Raw genomic sequence first — 27,512 nt, 5'->3', positions numbered from 1 at the left:
ATATATCTCTGATGCAGTCTGAAAGGAAACTGGGTCCTGTTTGATTAAGGGGTGATTGGGAGCAAATATAAGGGAAGTGATATACTGCTAACCTAATTAAGCTAAAAGAGGATTACAAATAGAAGTATAATGATTAAAAAATAGCAGAGAGAAAGGAGGAAGATGTAGTCCATCAGTGTGCAGAAGACTGCCACAGTTGGCTTACTTCACCCATGCCTGACAACAACAACAATAACAACAATTTCGCAGACAAAAACACACACAAAAACCACGATTTTTACAACAAAATATGGAAGGTCTATTGTTCACATGACAATATTTCAGGTCTTATAAAACAATTCTGAATACTGTATTAGGCTTCTTATGTTCACTCTCCCTCATCCCCAACTCTCATAAGTCCTGTATGTGGTGGTGGTGATTCCAAGTAGGCATTATCATTATTATTGGCTGTTTGTATTGATAATGAATGCAATCTCTGTTCCTGATAGCAACTTCCTCACTATTCACAACAGTGAACTTACTCAATCATCCAGTACACAAAGGTCCATGGCTTCCCCACCACTTGCCCAGATACCCTTGCAAGATCCACAGATTTTCAGTGACATGCTGAATGATATAACACCCCTGAAAAAGAGCCCAACAGATACTCTTCAGTAGCAAAGTATTGGAAACACATTGCAACCACAGAACAACTGTTTCCACATGTGCCTCTATCAGTGCTCTAGGCAAGACACATACCTACATGGACAGCAATGTAGTGGAGATGTGTGCAATTTATCCTAATTCAATTGGAAGCCAGATGCTTTAGAAATGGGGAGCCAAAACTACTAACATGCCTATAAATCCCATAAACAAACAATGTACCCTACTTAAAACCCTCCAGATTTTATTTATTTTCCTGGTGAGAGTCCCAGCCTCAGAATTTCACAAACTCACATAAAAACAGAGAGAGAGAGAGAGAGAGAGAGAGAGAGAGAGAGAGAGAGAGAGAGAAACATTTGTTAGACACACAATATTTTCATTAAAAATATTGATCTTTTATACTGTTCATTTTCACCTGCATCACTATCAGGAATTTATTTATTCTTTGATTTTGATCCAGAAGCTTTTCGGTACATATTTCGATAGATTTTCTGCAGACTGTCTTCAAAGATTGCTCTGTGGGGTTTGCTTTTATATTCTGCAGCTTGACTAGTCCAATAGTCGTCATCATCCAGTTGAACCATGATGCTCTGCCGTATAGATGAACTAGCAATACCCAAAAAAAACCCAAACACACATCTATTAAAATGTGATCTTTTGAAAAAGGAAAAGAGTGAAGGACATTTATTATTTGATTACTCTTTAAGTAGCATAGGCACTTGAGTGAAGTCTACAAGGTTTGTTTACACAGCTATTTCCAAAATAGACAGTATTAAAGAAAACCTGTCCTGATTGCACTTTCTGAGTATACTCTACAGATGTCTCACCTCAGAAATATACTGGATCCTTCTATAGTTTCATAAATATGGAAAGTGACTGTTCAGTGTCATTTCTTTCTATGTGCAGATATGTTTGTATTCACTTGATTAGTTTCTGATACAGTCACTTTGTCAATCACCTCAATATCTATGAGCCCAAGATTATTTTTATAGGTTTTGATCCACCCAGTCTCCAACACGCACCTGGTGGCTTCTGAGCTTTTTCTTCATGGTGAGATACTGCACCACTGAATTAAGTTACTATTTGGACAGGGCCGATTATATTGGTCTTCCACAACAAGCACTCTGATAGACCCTAGCCACATGCCTGCTATAGTCACCTACCCTAATAGTATGGAATGCTACCATGCGAATAGTGGCTCCCAAGTCACAGTTTTCTACACTGCTCTCATAAAAAGAGATACTGGTCATTTCAACTAGTAGATGAGTCAGCATCTCCTGGATGGCTTTCACTGGTCAAGATAAATATCATACCTGCTTGAGAGTTGATTGTGCCCTAAGCACCTTGTCAGCATTTGAGTGCAAGACCCACTGCTTGATTCAAATACCAAGTTTTCCATAATTCTATCCTGACCTCTAATCTAAGAAGCAGCTTGGAACTTAAGTCCAGCTGAATGCAGATAATTTTAAAATGTAGGTGATAACTTGCATCACAGCAGGCAGCATATGATTTATCCTTTAGATGAGAGACAACTGGATTGACCAGCAGATTAGTTTCATTTTGCCCTGAGGGGAGCAGAGAAGAAGCCGATACTGCTGCTTCTAAACTCTTGTATTGTCTATTTTATTGCAACCTTTTAATTATTGCTTATTGTGCCAATAGTCTTATGTGAGGTCCACCTATTTAAGGTATATTAATACCATAAATAAAACACACACACATATATACATATTTTGTGGATGCTAAAGTGGATGAGAAAAAGGAACTGTTTATCAGTGCTATATAGCCATGTAATGGTCCTTTTAAAGAAGACCATGATAAAACTTGCAGGCTTTAGCTTTCTATTTGAAGCCCAGCTGACCATGTACTACTTATAAAATGCAGTGAATGGAGGCAGAACAGGAGCACAGTATGAGGAATAGCACCCATAACTCTGGTTCCATAAAATCCAGACTTTTTCACCTAGAACCACAGTCATCATGACAGTCTGAGATATGCTCATGAAAAGCGGCAGCACTTCCTGTGAGTTCCACATCAACATACTGACAATGTCACACTTTTTGAGTGTGCTCACTTTTGGTGCATGGCCATTAGTCATCCCTTCCTCATAAGAAATTCAACAGTGGAACGGACATAGCTACATCCATGTTAGAAAAACGTCAGTCTGCTGCCTTAACTGGAAACTATCCTGACAAGCTGAGCTGAAGTGATCTGGGGATTACATGCACAAATCATATTAAGAGCAGGGTAGCTGCACTCAGCTCCACTTTTGGAAATACCTGTCATATACCTGTCACATGCTTTTGTTCCATCTCCTTTAGAGTCCCACAAGTTCCTTTCAAAGTCACTTGCACTTTAAATATTTCAGCATCACGGACCTTCTGTGCAGTCCCAATGGTTTTCAATCATTTACTTTAGTGTGAACATTTGGTCAGCAAAACTACGTTCTCCTCTGAACTCTGCCTTGGTACGGTTATTTATGAGGACGCTGGCAGACTTCAAGCTGTCAGAATGTCCTTGAGTCCCTTTCTTTATCCCCAACTCTCACGACTGCTCTACAGAATGTGATGAACCCATCAATGCCCAGACCCTACTTGCATATGACATTTCAAAGTCCATCGTTTTCGCTAATGCTGTGGCAGTAGTTGTTGCAGATTCTTTATTCATGCGTGTAGGTCCCAAAATGATCCCCGTGTCCCAAACTATCACCAGACATATGCACATAGCTTTGCTTGCATCAGCTGACAAGACGAGGCTTAGAGTGTGAGAGGCAGGGGAGGTGTTGACAGGATAGTAAGGGAAGCAGCCCTGGCTTCTCATATTATTCTGGCAACATGAAAAGGAAGAGAATAGCGGCAGATTAAATCAATAGACTTAAGAGTGCCTAAGGTTATGGTGGGCTGTGTTTCAAGTGTAAACCAAGTCTGTGCATGGATTGTTTAGAAAGTTATACAAGTCTAGTTCACTTGTATAATTTATTCCAACTGCAACAGGCATAGATAAGGAGTATTTTGGTAACAATTGCAGAGACAGCAGTGAATGGAAAAGTTAGTGTGGACTAGGACAAGGGGGTATAATAGGAATAGGAGCTTTACCTGCTCTGAAGATCACTGTGGCTTAAACGGTCTCTGTCTGAAATGTCTTTCTTCTTATTGGAATCTTCTGTCTTACTAGAGTCTCTTGACTTAGCAGAATCATCTTTTGACAAACAACTCTCATCCTAAGGAATCAATACAAAGATGATAATCTCATGTGACTGAAAAATGTAGTCCTTTACAAAAAGAAACATAATTATATGTATTTTTATTTTATGAAAAAAATTAAATCTTTATCAAAACGAACACTTAACAGCCATGAGAGACATGAAAACAGTGGCAATAAGGTAAGCAAACTACTGGCTCTTCCATTGACATGTGAAGAAGGGATGGGAACAAGAAAAAAGAAAGGTAAGGAAGAAAAGGGAGCATCTGGAAATGGGTGGCCAGAGGTCACCATGTGATCCTGTTGAGGACCCAAAGATACAATGGGTTTCACAAAGCAATTTGTACATAAAGACATAATGTCATGAATAGTTCCATGACAGATACAATGTTCAATGGCAAAAATTGTTCATATATGTTATAAAAGTTCTCCTCATGTACTAATGAAAGGAAACAATTTTTTAAAAAGCGGGGGTGGGTGGGTATTTTCTCCATAACACTTTAGGGGAAAACGTACAAAAGTTAGCCTTTGCCTTGCACTGTGAGTCCTTAAAATATTTCTCACTCGTTTATGGATCTCTTCTCCATTTACTGTTGCACTCCAGCCAGAACGAAACCTATAATCAAAAGAGAAAAAGGGAAGATTTTAAGTTATGGGCACCGTTTGATCTTTAGAAATGGATACAAGGTCAAATGGTTCTCTCTTATGATGGCCTCATTTTATCAAGTGTAAAACTTACTGTTAATTCCAGTAACATATAGCATATATTCTGCAATATATGCTACATTAGAGGAATATATTAAGCAAATATTGATTTCTGCATATTCATTATCTAAATTTCTAAAATATTCAAAAAAGAAAATATATATATTGATGTTTACTAAATGTTGGGGCAAAGAGATGTACAGCACAATGCTAAACATGGTTACGAAGCATGATTTCAACATGACTTTGAAGCCAAGTGTGCTTCATTTTCCAATTATCTGATGCATTGTATTTGTCACAAACTGAAGCTTCCTGTAATTGTCACAATATTAGCCCTGAGAGGGACAAAGTGAGGACTAATATCGCCCCTTAAAACAAAAAAACCCCTGTAAATCCCTATGGACATTTCTTTAGTGAAATGACAAAATAATCCACTAGTGTGCGCTGTGGCATAAGAAATGTTCACTCATCACACACACCTCAATTTTCTACATTCAAAAATTTAGGTATTAATAAAAACAGTATCAGCTCCTTTTTAATTGTCTAATTTTAGACATAACTATAAAACCTAATCCACACTTTAAGCCATTACATTAATATTTACACCACCCAAAGTCACCATACAACAAAGCTAAAGCTAAAATTTAACACCCATAATCTAAATTGAAACCATTTTATGATGTGCAACTCCTACTGGAGTTATTCTCTGAAGCTCATTTTCAAAAAGCAATTTCTTAAAACTATAAATAAACAGAATTTCTAAAGCATAAAGACTCAAATAATGCTTGTGCAAAACCACCAACTTCTTACATATGGGATTAAGGTGTTGGTAGTTTCTTGCAGTGCTGCCAGAATGGTCGTATTATTTTACTCTGACAAAACCAAATAAACTTCTACAACTGTATTCTTTGTCATACTTCCAATTTTCCTCGGGACTAGCAAACATTCTGCAGTTACATCAGTTTAAATTGTTTATCGATTCCAATAGATTGTATAAACACTTTGGATATATAGCTCGGTGACCTAGAGTAAGCCAGATCAATATAGAACTACTCATAATTCATTTCAAAGATGCTATGTCGAGAGCAATCAACAGAACAAACTATTTTCTGTTGTAATGTAGCTAAAAGCATTTTCCCTCTTTTATAAGAACTTTTAAAAAATGATAAGCAGAGTTGTATTTTTCAGCAATAAGAATCAAGGAACAAATCCAGAAATCTTATCAATGTGGCCAATCTAAGTTTTACATATTCATCAGGATAAGGTAGACAATTTAAGTGAAATCCTATTCATGTCTACTCTGAAGTAAATTCAAAATGAGTCTTACTTGCAGGTAAGTGCCTATATGACCGCAGCTTCTGGTGTACAAAAAATAAGATTTGTCCACATGGACTGTTTAAATAGAAGCTTACCACTCTATAGTTTGCAATGGGTACGTATTTTCAGAGACAGCATTTCTAGCAATAAATGCTCAAATCCTCTATTAGCAAGGAATACTAATGTATCTCATATCAACAAAGTTATTATAGGCACATTCTGCAAAAATCATCTGTGGCTCTTAATGTAACGCTTTCCCCCTGCCATAGTGTATCACAACAAGAAGTGCAATTGCACTTCTGTGGCTTCCATGAAGAATTTATCAGTTTCAAAAGGCAGAGGATTTGTGCTGAGAGGAGAAGGAGGAAAAAACATACAAGGACAAACTATCACAGGGTAAAAATCAATAAAGTACTATAGTAGCAGATGCACATCTACTGAGCAAGCAACTATTGTAGAAAGGGCGGGGGAGAGAAGGGGAGAAATTGCTCCATGGATAACTACAACTGCAAAAGCAAATCTCTGAGAGCTTACCAATGCAATTATGCTCATTAACCAAACCAGATTTAATTTAAACGTAATATGGCCTAGCAAGAGTCATTCAGTACACATGGAGTACTTTTAGATGCCAAGAAATTAGCCCTGGAATAATCCAACAGAAGACAGCTATATCAAACCATACGAAATCAGCAACAATGCAACAAGAATTAATTAAATCAAACAGAGATTAGATAAAATGAGGTTGCTTATGATTCCCCCTCCCAGTGAATTTAGGCCTGATTTACACATTAGGCTGGGCTTAAGGAGGGAACACAGAAAATGAAGACTCCCTGTGCCTGCTCAGGGGCCTCCCATCCTTCACTTTGTTCCATAATCCTAGAAAGGAAAGAGATTCAGATACCGTTTCAGGTTCACCCTGGTCATTCTTGCCAGAAAAAGGGATGTGTTTGTACTGCTTGTAATTTTCTTTCTGGAGGTAAATGCAGTTGGGTGTGCGGTGAAAAGAGTGCTGCTAAAAAGAAAAGCTTTTCTACAGCTTTCTGTCTCCCTATCAACAGCACACTACAGCTTTCCAAGTTAAGTACAAAATGTTTACCAGCCTGAACACCTGTATTTAAAAGAGTTGCTCATGGCTTGGATACTGGGCCTCCCCACCAAACTACTCATCCAGAAGGCACTGCCACACCACACCCAGTGAGGAGGAAGGTAGCCAATGCCTCCCCTTGCCCACAGAACAATGGACACTGTGATGGAAAAAATGCTCCCAAGTGCTTGTGGATATCCTGCGCTACCATACCAGCTCTTGAAAAGTTGTATGAACAGATCACCTCTGGAAAGCATTAAAAACACAAATGGAGGCTGCCAAACTTACTGCCATTTCAAGTAAAATCACTCCATCTGTTTTGACAAATATTTCACAGTAGTCTGAATATGAAAGGAAGTAGGTTAGAGCATCTGGCATACAAAGAATGATGTGGTGAGCATTACAATAACCAACCTTCTCAAGAAACACTTTGGAAATCTATTGTTCTGACCTACAGCAGACAAGATCAAGTCTTGATGAACCATATCAGACAAGCTACAGAGGCCAAGAGTAACTGCTCGTGATGAGCTGCACCTTTCCGTTTCTCTAGGCCAGCCAGGCAGTTTTTGATACCTGTCAACTGCTGAACAGACAAGGTCACATCACGCTGGGTGAATCAATCCCCAAGATATGCAGTCCCCTATAACGACAGGAAACTGTAAGCCTCTCTCTATGCCTGTATCACCTCGTAGAATCATTGGCACTCTGCTCACAGCTCCATCTCGATGACTGAGATCTGTAGCTGAGAGAATCCATTTTCTAGCTTACTGAGATGTCTATACGTAAGATGGATATCTGTATCAGACTGCCTTATTTGTAGCTCAGGCTCTTATTGTCTTCTAAGGCCACATCTTCACCTCAGTTGCTGCTATTCAGAATCAGCACGAAACAGAGAAGAGCATTGCATGCTTGTTGTGGGAAAATCTTGAGGCAGGACTCCTTTTAGTCCCATTTCAAATGCAGTCCAGATTCATCAGTAGGGACCTTTCTAGCCTCTCCTTAACTGGAAATGACTCACAGGTCAAAGAATGTGGGATTTTGTTTGTCATTTCTCCCGTCTCTTAGTTCAGTTTGGGAAGCAAAGAAAACTACAAGTTTCACAATCCCTGACAAAAAAAAAAAACAAAAAACCAATGCTTCCAAGTCATTTCCAGTTAATGGAGATGCAAGGCAAGTGTTGCCTGTTGCTAGTTACCTTCCTGCTTTATTCTTAAATGTGTTTATTTGGAGGGGGGAGTTGCTGGTGGAGACCTGGGGGGGGGGGAAATATTTTTTATTTTTACAGGTGAGCTGGAGTAGTTGTCCATTCTTGGTAGAAGATATGTTCCAACCCACAGTCTCAGCCAGAACCTCAGGTACCAGCTGAGATGGAAACATTTCTAAAATGTCTCCAGGATATGTCTCTTTGCAGTGGGATCTAGGCCTGTTCCAAAATTGGCATGAGGCACACTGCAGGTGGTGTAGACACTTCCCCAGGAAGCACAACACTCACTATGAGTGATGAAGAAGTAGCACTGTCACCTTTCACTTGCCACATATGAAGCTCCAGACATGCATACATGTCCAGAATGAATAGCAGAATCTATTTTAAATCTCACAATCATTCGGGAGTTTTGACAAAGAGAAATGAATAGATTCTGCAAAACTGTTTTGGAACAGAACCAAGAGCTTCCACCATTCCTAACTCCTCTGCAGTCTGTATCAGATATCTGCAACACAATCATAGCAATTCAGTTCAGATTAACTTATATAACACCTTTCTACATTACAGTACCCAGGGCACTTGACAACCATAGAAATGACAAAATGCACGGAAAAAGTCACATTGTAATATTTTGAATGGTTACCGAATGACAATTTTTTAAAACAAAACTAAAGAATCTGCTTTGCATGTAAGATAATATCCACAATGTAACATAATGTCACATCATCTGTTGCAAACTACCAAGACAACATCAACAAAAATACAATAATACAAAACGTCAGAGACCAAATGCAAAACAAACATTCCACTATCCAATGGAATCTGCCCACTCACAACAAGGTGCCCATGCCACTCAGACCATTTCCATACAGAGAGCACATTGCCATCCACTCCAAAGAGTCAGGATTAATACGACTGTAGCTGACACTGCAGACCTTGGTGCCATAGCATCAACAACAGGGAAAGAGTCACAGAACAAGAGCACTTTGGCTCATGCCCCTAGCTCAAGTAGCTCTCAAGTAAATAAAATACCTGCAAGGTGGGAGAGGCAAGACAGGCAAACGCAGCTTCCAGTGTCAAGGTATTTCCCCTTGGTGTACCCTCCCCACCAGCCTCTTGCAGTCAGAAATGCAAGTCACTGACGAAGCTGAGGGGAAATTTGGAATGTGACAGATGACATATAATTGACCTGCTGAAAGTGGCTGACTGTTTTAACCCTCAACAGTGAACTGAATAGTACTGTCCATACAATGGGAATTAAAGGCATTTATGAAATGAAGGTAACAAAGTTCCCCAGCTGGACTGTACCAGTAGGAGTACTTGAATAGGGTCAGCTGCTTTGCATCTCAACTCTGGAATATCTGCCTTCAATGCCAAATTAATATATTTAAAGCCAAAGTTGCCGCATGGCTTATATATCACTACACGGGCATACTGCTAGAGACACTTTATCCTAAGATGTTAATTATCACCATACCAGAAATGTGCCAATACGCCAACTAACCTTAAGTTGTTAACCTATCAGTAAAAGAACCAACCACCTGAAATACTAAAAATACAGGTAACACTGAGAAGACAGCACATTTGTTCAGATTTTGTGGATAAATGGCATTACCTTTCTCTAAGAGACAAGCAATTAAACATAGGAGTTGAGTAATACTTCTGCAGTTGTGGAGGTGCTGAATGCATTAGCAGTTGAGTTGAATGGAGCTGCCTACCAGCTATACTCGAAATCAAGTGCTCATCGTAACTGTGAGAAAAACTATGAAGGTCTTTATCAGAATGTGACCTGGTAGCCTGCCGGAAACAAAAAAAAGAGGAGCATAATTTTTAAGAAAGATACATAGTATGCTTAACATCTTGGCAATACCTGAGTACTACAGTACTGAGTATTGTAGTACAATGAAAACATTGTTTTTTTATATTAAAACTCTGAAGCAGCAGAAATACCTAGAACACTACAACAAAGGAATCACAGTCCTTTGCATCCTAAATGCCATTTTTCAGGTCATCCACGTATTTGAAATTTCCACTTCAGATTTTGAAAACTCTGGTGACTGCCTGAAGGATGTTTTATTTAATTTCTTCAAGGTAAGGGGTTGTTCCCAGCATATTTGTCTTATTAGTGCAAGGACTTCCACTTGCACAACAGGCCTTCCTCTCTTCTCCTTGTGCAAACCCCCACCCTGAACAGAGGGGGAAGTTCTACTGCATAGGCAGAATTGTGCTAATGGGATGACCGTTGGATGCAACCCTAAGACAAAAGTGTTGGCCATATTTAGTAAAATGTCACAGTAAATGAGATTCTACCAAGATTTAGATGCAATGAAAATGAAATAACATGCCTTCAAATAAAATCCTTTTTTGAGATTTAAGCAATGAATGGCAGGATTGCCCAAGTCAAGATAGGATATAAATTTTAAAACACTGTGCTTGTCTCAAGGTGCCTAACTTCAACATATTTCTAAAATAAACACATTATAAAAACAGTTTAGAAAAAACAAAAACAAAGCAGAAACCTCTCAGGCCACAGTAATGCCAGAATGTAAACATTTTGAGCTGGAATCCATCAGAGAGGAAGCCAGATAGAAGGATCTCCCGAAGTTCCATAGCCCTACAGAAGTGAAGCCCCTTGCCTGTGTTACTGCCTACTGAAATTTGGATGGCGCTGGAACACAGAAAATGGCCTCTTCCATTGTCCTAGGACAGAGGACAAGAATGTATGGGAAGAAACAGTTCCTTAAATATTTTGGGTGCAAGCTGCTCAGGTCTTTAGAAGTGATAACCGACCCTTAAAATTGAGCACAGAAATGACTCAACTGTCAAGGAGATTGAAGTTTAGGCAGATACTCACTTTACTCCAATCATCCCTGCCAAACTCCTCCAACTACACATAATTTTCCACAATAAATGAAGGGAGTAGGTTTCACAACACCTTCACAAGCTGCAGTTGATGGAGCAGTTCTCCGAAACCAGCATGGAAATGCAGCAGGATAGCAGGAGGAAGGATCAGTCCATCACTTTTGTGCCTGTTCACTTGGTAGAAGGCACAGGGGTTTCTGTTTTTATTAGTCTGTTAGAGGGCAGGAACCTGTGTTTTCATGCTGGTCATAGAGAACGGGACTTCTCCTCCTCCATTGCCTCCATGGAAACACAAGTGATAAGCCTCTTAGCAGGGAGCAAATATTTTTGCAGGCTTATTTACAAGGCTGTCATAAGAGCCACTATCATGATGGTGAATTGATTGTGTCTAATAGATGATTTAGGCAGCAAACCTAACCAAGTCTACTCAGAAGTAACTCCTACTGAATTCATTGGGGCTTAATCCCCCAAAAGTGGAGTTAGGATTGCAGCCTTAGTTGTGAATCATCACCAGAATCCTCATTTATAAAGAGGTCGCTGACACTGGCATAAGTCAGTGTCCAACAATCAATGTATGCAATGACATTTATCTTGAGGAGAGCTGGGACAGTCCTTTGAGTTAGGACTTGGAAAGTTGCAGCTGACAATACTTGGCTAGATAGATTCATCTAGGCAGCTTCAGATTTTACGTGTTCATTGTGGCAGTCAATTTTTCCTCACAATTTGTGAGGCTGTCATATTTTAACAATGCAAAATATAGAATTGTCAGTGGTAAGGAAATAATATTATACAGCAGTAAGCCACTCAGCTAAGATAGTTTTACTCATCTCATCACATTCAGCTTTAATTATGCAACCTCCTTTTCAGTACTTACTTTTCGATTCTTGGGTCTATAACTGCCAAGAAGGGTAGGATCTAAAAAATAAAATAAGATGATGTCTAATTTGCAAATACGTGTCTTTGCTTTTATAGTGCGCATTTATAATACCAATGCTCAAAAAGTCCCCAAAGTATTAGTCCTACTGCACCACCTTCAACTGCAACCTCTGAGAACAGTGGCTTGTTTGATTACCACACAGTATTAATGGTAACTGAGCACATAAACTGTTTGGACAGTGAAATAATTTAGAGTTTGGGACATAATTAGTTATTCAAACCAATGTATCAGTCTCTGGATGCGTGAATGCTTCAGCAGTGTAAAACACTTGGGATAAAACAAGATACTTCCATTGAAATATCTCTGCTGAATAGATTTTCCACATAAGACAACAGCTTTTCTGGTTCAATTTTTCTGGGATGTGTTAATCTTCCTTCCATTCTTCAAATGAAGCTCCTTACAAGAGAGCATCATTTGGGAAATGGACTAAATATTCTCTTATAAGGATTTTTCAGGACCAACAGGAAGCAACTCCACAAAAGGGTCCCAGAAAATTAATAGGAAAAATAAGCACAATAATGTCTGTTCTAGTATCTAAGCCTTCCCTTTTACTGTCATGGGATCTTGTTAAGAGTTTTTCACCCCATGGCAGGTCTGTCTTCCCAGTGGAAAGAAGGATTCTGTCTTCTTTCCCCCCTGCTCCATGCTCTCCTACAGGCTGTTGTCATCTCTATTCCCTTACAGAAGGGGGGGGGGGAACCCTGTCATCATTTCTTTCCCACTCTGGGTCCTTTTAAGTAACAACCCTTCTCCCTTATAGTCCCACTGCAAGGCCAAGTCCCACTCTTCTGCATGTACATGCAGAGAGAGAATTGATTTCTATTCCCCTAGCCTCACCAACTCTCTCCAGGCCTCCTAAAAATCCACAGAAGATTTATTCTCCTTCTTTTCCCCCAGGTCCCCCAACTTCTAGGTGACCTCATTTGTTAACACCAGGAGCCACAACTGAGCCTCCACACTGGAGCAGCTGGGAGGCAGCAGCAGAAATGAGCCAGCCCTATAAGACAGGCATAGGCAAACTCGGCCCTCCAGATGTTTTGGGATTACAACTCCCATCATCCCTGACCACTGGTCCTGTTGGCTAGGGATGATGGGAGCTGTAGTCCCAAAACATCTGGAGGGCTGAGTTTGCCTATGCCTGCTATAAGACATCAGCAGCATATTACTAAAATCTCGCTGGAAGCAACCTAAAGCCAATACAGTACTAACAATCAACAACAGCTTTATTTATTAGCTTACATTATTATTAGCATTTTTATGTATTTCCATCCAATTTTCTGACCAAAATGCTGCTTACAGGTAAAAAACCACATATACAAGAATATTAGAAACAATGTTCATTTTTTTTAAATTAAAAAAACCTCATTCATTGGTAATTATCACTTAACACAGCACAGAGGTAAAGAAGTAAGTTCACAATAGCAACGGATTGGGTCTCTACTGTAACACCTATTAACAGGAGTCACAGTATTAGGCTGCAATTCTATACACCTGAGGCAGGGAACCTCTGATCCTTGGGACTGTATCAACACCACACTCCCTGCCCCCACATTAATAGGTGGTATTAACTGACTTGGATAGAAAAGGCAAACTTGCAGTTAAAATGCATGAAACTAATTGGCTGCCTTAGTCCTAAGGTCTGAAATATATGTATCAATAAAATAATGGGTCACCATATCAAGTAAATTTGGACTTGTGGATCAACAAACAAAAAAGGTTGGGAACCACTGCTGTAAAGGACTGCGCTGCAAAAAGAATTACATAGGACCTCTTTTTCATGTTACTGTTAGGTTCATGGGCCACTAGGTTAACACTGAAAGCCTGTGGATGTGTGGGAGAAATTCCTGTCCCAGCAACTGGTATACAATAAAGTAACTCTGACATTTTTAAAAGATATAAACCTTGCTGCGTGAACTCCTCTGGCATGACTGCAAGCTTGTGACATGGGAAAAAGCCTTGCTGGGCAGCCTCCATGCCACTCAGCAGAACAGGGAGAGACAGAAATTCTGGGTACTAGGAGAGTTAACATGAGAATGATGATACACCAAAGTTCAAGCCACACTGCAAACAAGGATGTGGATAATATTATCTTACGTGGAAAGGTTCTTCTCTCAAGCGGAACAGTTCACAGAGGGAAATTACGTTCCACCCCGGGGATGATCTACAAAGAAAAGGGCTCTCTTATCTGATGCTCTACCCTGAGACTCTTAAACAATAATTGAGACCTCGTTTTTGATCCCTAGAGACTATGACACACAAACAAAAATCCATATGCACAAATGCCAAAAACCTAACAAAAATGTTTCAAAGCAGTATAGTGCCTTAATTGCAAATGAACATGACAGGTGGTAACACCGCGAGAGAACGCTATATGGAATTGCAATGGCTTTCAACACGGCTTTTCTCTAACAGGTTCCAACTCTAATCCATGGATTACTGGAAGCAACAGAGCAGATAATCCAAGGGGTGTAAATGGGAAATAAGAGATCATAAGCTCAGTGAGACTTCCTGAAAACACAGTCAGCAGTGAAGGCTGACTTTATAGGAGTATGGGGTTGTATTTTTAAAGTCAAGTGAGAGATATGAAACACAAAATGTCTAGATTGTAAGGAATGAGGCAAAAAGACTTGTAGACTCCCCAGTCAGGAAGATGGTACGTATCAGCAAGGAATACACAAGTAGTATTTGTTCCTGTTAAAACACTAAGATCTTTTAGAATTATCTCATCACTAGCAATATTTACAAAAATGTGTTATGCTGTTACCAAGAATGTAAGGAATCAGATACTGTGTTAAAAACCGAAATTTTTTATGAACTAGAACACAGACAAAATTCAGGCCACTGTAGCAATTACACATTGTAAAATATAAACATGTTTATGTCTATAATTGCACACATCTTTTGTATACAAAAAAGTACTTACCATAGGTTGTCTCAGGCCAAGCATCTTTTATATTGTCTTTAGGACGGCACCAAGTAAAAACATCAGGTGAAGCAGACAGCTGTTCTGGCTGAAAATTAAATAATTTCTTAAGTGTTTTATTTATAGTGCAAAATGTGTGTCTGTATGCAGTGACCCAGTTTGGACATACAAACAATGGTTTATTGTTCCATGCATAAGTGCTGGACTCATGCACTCCTCCCTACCCCACAGCCTTGCCATAAGGTTAGTCGCTTTATGCTTCCATTGCTGTTTAATTGCAGCTTAGTTTTACATCTGAATCCTAAACTATGATTAATCTAAAGTATGGTTTATGGAAACAAGCCAGCTTCCTGGTTTGAAGTTGGCTTGTTTCCATAAGCTGCAGTTAAGACCAACCACAGTTTGTCTAGCTTCAGACATATCACGTAATTATGATTAGCTAAAAACAGAAGTGCAAGCTATTAGACTTCCAAATTCCCAGCTCTGCCAAATTATCATTACCTCAGTTTGTCATACACACTTGTTTGACATTATGTCTGAATAATGCCTTTTTAAAGTGTCTATTGAAAGAAACAAAGACATTACAATTTATACATTACGTGATATTTAGGAAAAAAATAGTTGGAAATCCATTGGATACACTTTCAAACCCAGAAATATGTGTGGTCTGAGGACTTCATTTGGCCATGCACATCATACTCCTGGTCAACAAAATCATGACATTAGATATTTCTCCACAATATTATTTTTTTTTAGTTTTCCTTGTTTTACAAAAGTAGCCTAATTAAAACACACACACATAAACATAAGGGCTTTAGCCCTTTTAGAACTTTCAGCTACTATCAAGTAGAATTTATACAACCATTGTGCTATCCAGTGCAGTGGGAAAATAGACACACAAATAATTCAACATGGCACTCATGAAATAACAGGTTCTTTGTCAACTGCCAGCATCAACAAAAGAACTTGAGTAGTGCTTTATTTTACATTTAGAGCGCTTAGGAGAAAATAAGCAGCCACAAAGAGAAAGAGCTGAATGAAAGGCTTCTTAGAGTAACTGTGAACAGCAAGATTTGCTCCTGGCTTAAATTGGAATTGCTGTAGGGCATACATACACGTCGAACTACAAATGGAGGTCTATCCGATTCTTTTCTGAAATCAAAAGGTCCTAGGTCTAGATGGGCCAGGCGTTGTCTAAGTTGCTGAAGCTCACATATTCGCCTTTTGGTGTAAGGAGATGGAGATCGAGAAAGAGAGGATACTGTGGGCTGCTCATATGTTTTTGCTGCTAGGCCCTGCCTGTTTCTCTCAAGTGAGGGAGGATTCTTTTTTGGTGACCTTATCTGTGGCGTTCCATCTTTGGATGAACGTTGCTGCTGGTCTAAGTTATCCTGAATTGAAGAGAGTCAATAAGAAAGAATGAACGGCTTCAGAGAATATGTCCGCACTATCAGTAACACAGCATTCAACAATTATATTGCTTTTAACACACAAAGTCTCCAGAACAAACTTCAAAACCTCAAGATCACACACAGCTTCATTCTTGGAGGTGTCTCATTCTTCCCACTCTCTGCTTCTCTTCTATTCTTAGGTTCACCTGCCCTACAAGAACACTGAACCATCTTCCACTGCCTAGAAAAAGAAACACTCTGACGCTCCTTTCAGAGGAGTTTCCTCCACCATTACCGGCATTGGCCTACTCTATCAAGAAAAGTGTATGGCGAAAGAGTGGTGGTCCAAGCAGTAATATTTTGCCTTGCTTGCATATACAGGGGTTGCATACACAGGAGTTGTCAAACATTTGGGGGGCCTAAAAATTGCAGATAAAGAGACTAGACCACAGAATGGTGAGGGCATGCCACTCCATTAATGGGTTTAAAAAGCACCCAAATCAAACACTGCTGCACTCACTCTCAGAGAACCTATCTGCATCTCTCGTCTGTTCAGAACAAATGGAAAGATGGATGTCCAGTCCTTCCTATCTATGAAATATGAGCATGTTCAAGGCAACATGTTCAGTGCAGAAGAAGTTAAGGCAGCGCCAACAAGAAGCAAACAGGAACAGCAAACAGTGTCTTGTGAATGGTGGACTTTTGAGGAGGCATGATACCCAGGATCTTTTGCAGGCATCATAGGGGTACTAGTGCCAGCAGGTTACCCTTGAAGTAGGGCGTCTAATGCATTTATCCATTATTATTATTATTATTATTATTATTATTATTATTATTATTATTAAATATTACTTGCCTATCTTTCATTGCTAACTACTAAATTCTTGGGTAAACAAAGATTCTTGTAGCTGCCACTTTTAGATTCACTTATTTGCAATGTTCAGGCTGCCTTTTACTAAACTTGACTGAAGATGCAAATCAAGATTTCTGAGAAACTTTCATAAGAGGAATTTCACCAAAAGAAACAATCTAGCTATAAATACTCAATCTAAAAATTAAAGTGCAGATAATTAAGTTATGCTAACCTGCTTTTGAGCTTTTTCTGAACGTAACAGGTTTTCAGAAATAAGACAACTTGTGAAAAACTTCAATTTTGGTGCAATTCCCTAGAAGAGAGACAATAATTGAACATCAAGCTCCAACTAGAGAGATAAAGGGTATCAAAGAAGTAAATGTCACCTACTGCAACAAACCATTCCTAATTTTAACAGTTTCCTTTGTTAATTTCAGCCTTTAATAAAGATAATTAGAAAAGACAGAACAGCATTGGTAAATGTCAAGAAGATAACATTTGCATTTCTGACAATTCAATTACTGATGATTATATTGCTTTTGTACTACAATTAAGGTCTGCCGTTTATTTCAACACACTGCTTTGTCAAAAGCATTTAAAAAGATTTTCATGGCATGTTACATATCACTAATTAAAAGTCAAGTATTGCTGTACAACCTTTACTCACATCACTTTCAAACTTTTTGATATGGACAATGGAGACATTATGATATCCTTTGTTTACACAAAACCTACATTTCCCCTATGTTTGTTTGCCACATCTTAATGCTGGACAAAGGAAAACAAATTATAACAAACTCCTTTTACTTTTCCAAAAGTAAACACCCCGCCCCACCAGCAGTGAGGGCAACATCATGGTTATAAAAGAGAGTATCAGGCAATGCCTGTCAACCAGAATGACAAGCTGCAGATTTTTGCATTTTCCTCCCTGTAGCAGCCAGAGGGTGTAGTCACTGGAAGAAATATGTGGCACAAGGAATACAGGGGAAGTAGCATAGGATTTGCCATATGTGGGGGAAATGTTTCCTGCTATTCCGTTCCTGTTATTTGTGTCCAGTCTTTATCCTCAGCCTATATTGTGTCCTTGCCCTAACTAGACTTATTGCAGGCAACTTGCACTGATATCATGTGCAACGAACTGCACCAAATGACCCCATATGAAGAAATGGGTGTTAACATGGAATTTCGTAGCACACTCACAACTCAAATAGGAATCTGCTGAACTAATAAAAATGTTTGCTAAAAGCAGCCATTCACCAAAGGATCTGTAGGTAGCCAATGAAATGCCATTTTTAAAAAGATACAATAAAGTGAAATCTATGTAATTATAGATCTGTCAAGATATATTTTGTTCCAAGTACAGTAATGGAAATAATTGCAAACGGTAGGAATGGAATAGAGAAAAACAAGTTTTGTTAAGCAGCAGCAGCTTGGCTTCTATAATAGGAGTCATTCCTCAATATTATGGGAAGTTCATACTGGTTCAGACTACTTATTCATCTAGCTCAGTACTGTCCACTCCTTAGTGTTTAGGTGGGTTTTAAAAATATTTTTGTTCAGGATTGCTTTTAATTAGTGTGTTGAATATAGTCTTATATACTGCTATGGCTTGCTGTGGTACATTGACTGAAATGTTGACATAACTGTGATTATGCTGTTATTTTATACGGTTTTAAATACATTTCAACATTGTAAGCTGTCATGGGAAAATACCATCTTTCGAATGGCAGCCAATAAATTTATTAGATAGATAAATAAAATATTTGACCAACAGAAGCTTTCCAGGGTCTTGGGCAGAGGGATTTTCTATACTGAGAACCTTTTAAGTGGAGATACCAGATGAATCTAAAGCATACATTCTGCAACTGAACTATGGTTCCTTCACAGATCATTCTTGTTTATAGCATGTGGTGGCAATAGTCAAAAGCATATCACCCAACCAAGTCGCATAGAAACAAAATGTCAGAAAAATTCAATTCAAATAAGCAAGAGGAAGTTTATGCCCTGTGAAACAAAATGTACTGCATAGAACAGTACAAATGGATCAGGCCTTAATTCAGCACATCTCTTAAACAAATATCCCCAAAGCCTGGACACTGTATCATATATTGTGATAATGTGGATCTTAAATAATCCACATTGTATATGGAGCATATCAAAGTATTGAGCAATATTTCAGAGTAAAGAACAATTTCACCACTTACTGTAAAACCAAAGGCCTTCTTCATTAAAATTTCACGAACTGACCCTCGTTGTCCAGTGATTGATTTAGGAGCAGGGAAAAGGAAATCTCTTGTATTTTCCTCATAAGTGGCTAGAATTTCTCCAACTGAAAATAATAGTTATACATATGATGGGGGGGGGCAGATATCACCTGCTTTCTCTTTTTTATCAAATATAGGCAAGCCAGACTGTATACAAAAAGGATAGCCCAATTGAAGTTAAGCATTTTTGAATCCTACTAATTTCAATAGAAGAATTAAATACAGACCTATTTTTTCCAACTAAAACCAATGGGTTATATTCAACTTTATACATACCCACTGAAATCAATGGATTATCAAGTTCTGCCTTCAATAGGTCTACTCCCAATATGATTGACATGGAAAATTATCCTAAAGACCATTTAAGCAATTCTACTAGTTGATAATGGCATTTTAAAAAGCAGATCAGAGCCATCAGGAAGAAGCAAAAAATATAAATCTAAACTGATTTTTTTTAATCCATTTAAGAAAGCTCCCTGTTTAAAATTTATGTTCTCAAATTTTAACACATCAGCAAAAAGGAGCACCTTGTCAAAACAATCCAGAGTAAAAGTGATAGAAGGTTATGTTGTGTATTGAACATAATTGGTTATTAACAATGTCTGTGCCTGAGAAGGAATGTTGCTTGTAAGTAGATACTGAAAAATAAGATTAATTCCCAGTGCATGATTGGATAATTACATAAATAGACAACAGCTGCATGATTGGCAGTTCAGTTATCTATGTAAAATTTATTTTTATCAGTTTAACCAACCTTACAACTACAAAATAGACTATCAAGAATTTAAAATACAATACAAAATTCCACAATAAATCAAGTTTGAAACAATCTTTCAATTAAAAGTGCCAATAAAAATAACCCAGATGCAGCAGAATGACACCTCAGACATCTGAAAATGGAAGCGACTCCTGTTTGTCAACCACAGGCTCCTAGTCTGCTAACTGAATTCTACCAGAGGCAGAACGGCGAGATTTTCAGTGGTCCCTTTTTCAATCTCTACCCCCCTGCACCAGGTCCCGCAAGAGAATCCTCCATCCACCTGGACATAGAGGGCTGCATCCCATGGGAACATTTAGATATTGGGTTCCACTGAAAATATTCTGGATCCAACCAAATGTAAACTAGTGATTGCCCGAAAAAATTTCAGCCCACCAACAAAACAGACTTTTGAAGGAGAAAGGCTTTTTTAGCCTTCCTGAAACCCTGGAGAGTATTAGCCATAGGGATCTTATGAGGAAGAACATTACACTCTGCTCCCCCTTGCCCAGGTGGTCAAGACACTCAGTATGGAGATTCATCAGACATTTTACAAAAGTGGTTTAGAAAGGCAGTTTCTAGTATATCTGTGGACTAAAATATAAATGCACCTGTGTAGACTCTGCACATGAGGAAACTGCAGAGTGAATATCAGAGAATCATAGAATGATAGAGTTGCAACTATCCTATATGGGGATCAAACCTGCAACCTTGGCGGTATCAGCACTATGCTCTAACTGAGCTATCATATGGACAAACACAGAGAGGTAGCAGGGAAGAGGCCATCATCTTCCCTGGCGTAAGGATAGTGTGTATTGTGATTCTATGCAACAGTGGAAGGTCCACAGCTAAGGAAGGTTTACTACGCTGACTCTGATTAGTTGAGAACTATGCTGTTTGCAACCTGAGAAGCAGAGTCCTCTGCAATATGTTAGGCATTCATGAAAATTTCTCTAAAAACCTCCATAATTCATGAATTTATCAATACCTGGAGGAACAGTTTGTATTAATTCAAGTACTGTTGTGTCACCTAGAAAAAAAGAAGAAAACTATAGTCAGAAGTTGTTTTGAGATGCAAATGAAAAGCTTTACACCAATTTTACTTTCTCTAACCTGAACAGAAAAGGTTTGAACAATTTTGATGAGGCAATGATTAGCACAGATGGATAGTGGACACATTAAGTGTGAAATAGTAGTGAAGATACTAGTTTTTAGCTTGTAAGAGCAGATGGGTTGACTGCTCTGACACTTAATATACTTTTAGAGCTTATCATACATCAGATAATCCAGATACATATGGTACAACAGCTGCTTCCTGAGGCTGTTTAAGTGAAATATTTATTCCTGCCCTTTTGGAGGGGTAACAGGAAGAACGCCCTTTGCTGGTTGTTCAGTTGGCTGCTGTTTTCCACCAGTTAGACAGTACTGAAGCAGACACTGGACATGCACTACCTGAAGAATAACTATGTAGATGTCATGGTATGTGGCAGACAGTCAAAACCTCCTGCATCCCTAAGAATAATATTTGAGATGCTGTGGCAGTATAACACCCTTGAAGTGTGAAGGTAGGCTCAAATCCTCTGGTGTTCTGATTACTATATGTTTTGCTATCATAAGCATATGGCATAGATAATTTCCATATTTAGTGACATTTAATTCATAAAGTTGACACCTGCTCAATTAAAGGTACAGGTAAAGGACCCCTGGACGGTTAGGTCCAGTCAAAGGCGACTATGGGGTTCCGGCGCTCATCTAGCTTTTCAGGCTGAGGGAGCCGGTGTTTGTCCATAGACAGCTTTCTGGGTCATGTGGCCAGCATGACTAAACTGCTGGCACAACGAGGCACCGTGTCAAGTGCCAGAGCGCATGGAAATGCCATTTACCTTCCCACCACAGCAGTACCTATTTATCTACTTGTACTGGTGTGCTTTTGAACTGCTAGGTTGGCAGAAGCTGGGACAGAGCTACCAAGTAGTAGTATTAAATTGCAGCCTTCAAGTCAAGATTTAGCCTAAATCTTTCTCCCTTGTTTATTTAACATACCCCACCTTTCTTCAATCATGGATAGCTCAGTTGGTTAGAGTGTGGTGCAGATAACACCAAGGTTGCAGGTTTGATCCCCGTATGGCAGAGCTCTCCAAACTTTTCATGTTGGTGACACCCTTTTTAAACATGCATCAGTTCGTGACACAATAATTCAGTTCTATTAGCAAACTGGAGGTTAAACTAACCCCTTCCCAACCCCGGGAGGAGTGTGGAGAACGTTCACACGGCACACCTACACACTGCAGCCGACACAGTAACAGGTCCCGACACACAGTTTGGAAAGCTCTGCCATATGGGATTGCATATTCCTGCATTGCAGGGGGTTGGGCTAGATGATCCTCCAGATCCCTTCCTACTCTACAATTCTAAGATTCTATGAAACTTAATGAAGCATACATGGGTTTCCTAGGTGGTCTTGGCCCAGGTATGGGTCAGACCATGAGCTGCACAGCTTCATCAAAATGACCATTTTATATTTCCCCAGAATTAAAAGATAACTTGAGCTTTTGTTAACTTGCTTTCTTGTACTGTCTTTAATCTCTTTGCTATCCTATTTTCACTCTCATTCTCTCCCATATTCAATAGTGACTAGTAATATTTTGTGTTTTTCGGGGGAGGGGGCAAAGATTAGACATGACAAATCTCTGCAAGTGTGATAATGAGCAAAGGTTCACTGAATTTTAAAATTACAAAAGCACCAGTTATTCAAAAGATTATCAAAAATATTCCCAACTGAATACATAGCAATCCATAATTAAACTAATTCTATGGGTTTTCATCTAAAACTTAGTGAGATATTCCAATGAACACAAACACATTCTCATCTTAACTTAGGGTGTTTTTTGTTTCCTTGGCACACCTTACTTTGAAACTTTATTTTATTTTATTTTTTGATAAAGTGAAGGTGACTTTATAGTATATTGCAACTGTCATTTTCTCATCATTCATAAAAAACCATACAGTGGTACCTCGGGTTACATACGCTTCAGGCTACATACGCTTCAAGTTACAGACTCCGCTAACCTAGAAATAGTACCTCCGGTTAAGAACTTTGCTTCAGGATGAGAACAGAAATCATGCTCCTGCGGCACGGCAGCAGCAGGAGGCGCCATTAGGTAAAGTGGTGTTTCAGGTTAAGAATAGTTTCAGGTTAAGAACGGACCTTCGGAACAAATTAAGTACTTAACCTGAGGTACCACTGTATTCTGGCTTTTTTCCTAATCTCCCATTGGCTTTTCATACTCCACACTTTAAAGTAATTTCATGCAAATAATATAATAGACATAAAAAGTTTTTTAAAACCTACGTTCAAATAGTTCAACAAGGTCTCCTGGGTCAACTACATCAGTATATACCTAAAATGAAAATTTAAGAAAATGAAATGGAACAATTTGGCCTCAGCTATAACAAGGACATAGAATATGGCTACCATAATTTTAAAAGGAAAGGAAAGGGAAAACTGCACTCATTTCTTTCAAAGAGAAAGCAAAAACCAAGATTCATAATTTGGCACAGAGACAAAAGCTTTTTCACAGAAATAACCCATTTTCTTCTCTGATTTTTGCCCTTTCCAGTATTACTTTAGTCATATATTCAACCATAAATAACAGGAATGTAAATCTGTGTTGCTTTCAACACAATGGAAAAGCCCACTGCTTACTACCAAATGGGAGATGGTAGTCTTTATTGGTTACTTTATTAGGCACTTACTAATGAAGAGTAATGAGAGTATCAACTCACTTTTAGAGTGCATGATAAGATACACTTGTGAGAACTGACTGAAAGTGGTGTTAATTCTAGCAAGCTAGGCTGTATGGGCTGCAAAGACCCATGTGGGCGGGTGGTGCCATAAGCCATGATACTCATGAGTCAGAAAAACTGCCTGTGAATTGCTACCTTCACTGAACAGCAAACAGGCCAGGAGAATATGGATAATGCAAGACTGGGAAGGACTCACATATGTGCCCTACAACAGAGTTGTGAACTTGCAGCTCTTCTGATGTTGGACTACAACTCTCATCATCCCTGGTCAATTGTCATGCTAGCTGGCGATGTTGGAAGTTGCATCTCAAGAACATGTAGGGGTCACACTCATGCCCTACAACCATTCTTGAATCAACTTATTAACTGTAAAATACGCAGTTTCCAACTTAAACATCAATTAACACTTGAACCCAGGAACTGAGTTCCCATGTGGGTGGGCTTCCCTGTTGACTTCAATGTGAAGTCAGACATGTATGAATAGCAGGAAACTTTGCACAGGGCTAACAATAAACAGTTAAGGCAGAGAGGAAACCTTTGTTCATGCGACTGTATGTACATTGCATTTTCCATCCATGTAAGTAGTGCTTAGATCAAAATGCCAGTAATGCACTGAATGTCATACCCAGGACACGGTGAACATTTACCTTTTCAAATATCAGTTTTTCATTAAATAGAAGGGGAAATATTGCACGAACAGACGATGTCTTCTTATATTGTCCTAGAATGCGGGCACTGATATAAAGGTCATCTTTCGCTTTCAGGGTAACTCCCGGACATGTTATCTGGAAGATCAATGTTCAATTATGTCACAAAATTTGTATAGCTACTTGATGCCAACATGGGGTTGCTGCTAAAAAAACTGCATCCCTATATTGAATTCTCTGTCTGCCCCTGCTCAGATCTTTGGCTGCAGCTGCCACAGGCAAGGAAATGAAGCATATCATAATGTCACAACATTAAGTATGTCTACACAAACTTCTATTGATATGATAATGCAGTAATTTCATATAGTTTTGTTTCAGTTAAAAAAGAAAGAAAAGCATATTTCTACATGTTACAGGAGAGGGGGAAAACTAGATATGGCGATGCCATTTTCAGGAGCAGCCCTGTATCAAAGAGTGCAGTCTGTATTGAATTTTTAGTTCAAGCTAGGAGAAAAATGAAACCAATATTGAAATGTGTGTTTATTTATTATTTACATTTATAGATCACCCTTCATCCAATAGGATCCCAGGGCAATGAACACACAAGATAAAACAATAAAACAATTTCAGCATAATTAAAGCATCACATTACACCAATACAACAGCTCAGCAGCTGCATTAGAATCATCAATTCCACTCACAGACTTTTCAAATGACAGGGTGAAAAGAAGTGTTTTAAGCAGTTTTCTAAAAGTCATCAATTACGGGGGCGGGGGGGTCAGGATGGGGACAGATGTATGCCCAGGGGTGTGTGGAAGTTCCACCAGCAGATTGCCACCACAAAGAAGGCTGTGGATCCCCCCTGCATCACTGTAAAAAGGCCCTTTCAACCAGTGAAACTGCAAGATCCTACACTACCAAATTGCAGAACTCAACTTGGCAGATATGTGTGAGATGTTCCATCAAGTAATTGGGCCCTAACCTATTTAGGGCTCTACACATTAGAGTCAACACCTTGAATTAGGCTGACCGGCAGAAAGGGAACTGGTACTACAGTGTTAAATGACTGTTTATCCACAAACAACTCCCAACCCATGCAGTCACATTTTGTGCTGGCTGCAGCTTCCACATTGTCCTCAGAGGAAGTCCCACATATAACATATTACAGTGGTTCAAATGGCATCGTATCAGAGCACTGTGGTCAGCCTATCCCTGACACTCCTAAGAACTGAAGCCACCTGGGCCTGAAGTTAGTACCTGCTGCTTCAGGTAGAAAGAGACTCCATCTAGAACTGGTTCTCTCCCCAGTTCTCAGACATGAAAACCATTACAGTGGTACCTCAGGTTAAGTACTTAATTCGTTCCGGAGGTCTGTTCTTAACCTGAAACTGTTCTTAACCTGAAGCACCACTTTAGCTAATGGGGCCTCCTGCTGCCGCCGCACTGCCGGAGCACAATTTCTGTTCTCATCCTGAAGCAAAGTTCTTAACCCGAGGTACTATTTCTGGGTTAGTGGAGTCTGTAACCTGAAGTGTATGTAACCTGAAGCATATATAACCCGAGGTACCACTGTATTGTTGGGCTTGAAGGGGGAAAGTCCCCCAGGATCATGGGGGGCATCCCAACATTTATTTGGGGATTCAGGGTCATATAAAATTTACTTTGGAGTTCAGAGAAAGATGAACTCCACTTCTTTTTTTCGTTTTCCAAGCTTTCCAGCAAATAAAGAACAGGAAACAACTAACCATCATCATGAACAAAGTTACAGCTTGTGGTTTGTCTGCCACATGCCCAGGTTTGAACAGCACACTAAGTCAAACCATGGCTGGAGGACAGGAGAAAGAGCAAAGCAACCATGATCTTTTCTCTGGGGACCTGCACGTTCACACTAAGCCGTGATTTACCCAAGTGTTACATGCAAAACTTGTCACTCCTGCAAGTATTTTAGCAGCTGATTAACTGCATTCAGCACCAGATGTGCCCAACTCACATTCCACACAGGGATTGGTGCAGAGTTTGCGAAAAAGGCAAAACGTTGGCATCTAATTGGTCAGGAGGAAACGGAGAGGAGGAGATTTAATCTAACGGTTACTGAAGCATTTCAGGAAGTTTGGGGGGTGGGGAGGGATGAAGAGGCAAAATGAAGTTTCCAGATGTACTCGAGAACGTCAGTCAGTAGAAAGGGGGAAAGAAAAAGTTGGATGGGCCAGTATTTTAGAAACAAATCAAATAAAATCACGTTTTCTGATTGGGCAGCTTTGCTTGTAACAAATCCATCAGTGGCAGCAAGTGGGTCACACAGACCAGGCGCATCAGTCTTAACAAAGATTCATGCACCGGGTCCACCACCCTCCCGATTTCCGCCAACACCGTTAGGAGGAATTAAAAAACCCCTGCCAGGATTAAGTCAAGAGTGCGCCCCACTCTCATTATTGGGGGGAGGGTTTTTATTTAGTTTTAAAACAAGAGTGGAAGAACCTGAAGGCGAAAGAGCAGCCCCACAAAGGAAGAAAACTTTGAAGACTCCCCCAAATCGCTTCCTCCAGGTCTCCCCCTCCGCCCTGGCATCTTGGCCCCCATTCTCTGCCCCCTTTCCCCTCTCGCATCCCCCCGTGTCCCACCCAGAGGCCACCATCTTGCCCCCGCAACGCGCGCTTAACCCTTTCCCCGCCGCCTATTTCGCCTCACCGAGCGGATCTGCAGCTCCAGAACGCAGAGGAAGCCCTTGCTTGGCGACATTATAGGGAAGGAAGAGGAGGGCGGCGGAGGCGGCCCTACTGTCCCACCCGCCGGGTGGGGAGGCACGGGGTGGAGAGGTCGGAGAAGGGGACCTTTCGGTCCCCACACAGGACGTGCTGCACAACTAGGGCCCGCCCGCCGGCCCGCCGCCCGCCCTGGACGGACTCGGTAACTATGGC

General features: G+C 39.7%; 1 protein-coding gene across 1 annotated transcript; it reads right to left on the bottom strand.

The window, feature by feature from the left end:
• Positions 1–274: 274 nt before the first annotated feature.
• SPATA6 (spermatogenesis associated 6) lies at positions 275–27,504 on the bottom strand. The gene is made up of 14 exons (XM_083619597.1): positions 27,283–27,504; positions 24,595–24,732; positions 23,493–23,541; positions 21,129–21,170; positions 19,324–19,448; positions 17,352–17,432; positions 15,991–16,266; positions 14,876–14,963; positions 11,890–11,930; positions 9,769–9,950; positions 4,360–4,459; positions 3,738–3,862; positions 1,058–1,248; positions 275–624 (listed from the first exon to the last, which is right to left on the bottom strand). Exons 1-13 carry the CDS (start codon positions 27,331–27,333, stop codon positions 1,077–1,079), a joined length of 1,470 nt encoding a protein of 489 aa, XP_083475723.1. The 5' UTR covers positions 27,334–27,504; the 3' UTR covers positions 275–624; positions 1,058–1,076.
• Between the last annotated feature and the right edge of the window lie 8 nt (positions 27,505–27,512).

Source organism: Podarcis filfolensis (genome assembly GCF_964270895.1).
Source record: "Podarcis filfolensis genome assembly, chromosome: 6".
Classification (NCBI taxonomy): Eukaryota; Metazoa; Chordata; class Lepidosauria; order Squamata; family Lacertidae; genus Podarcis; species Podarcis filfolensis.
The sequence above is the reverse complement of the archived record's forward strand: the minus strand, read 5'-3'. Positions and strand labels throughout refer to the sequence as shown.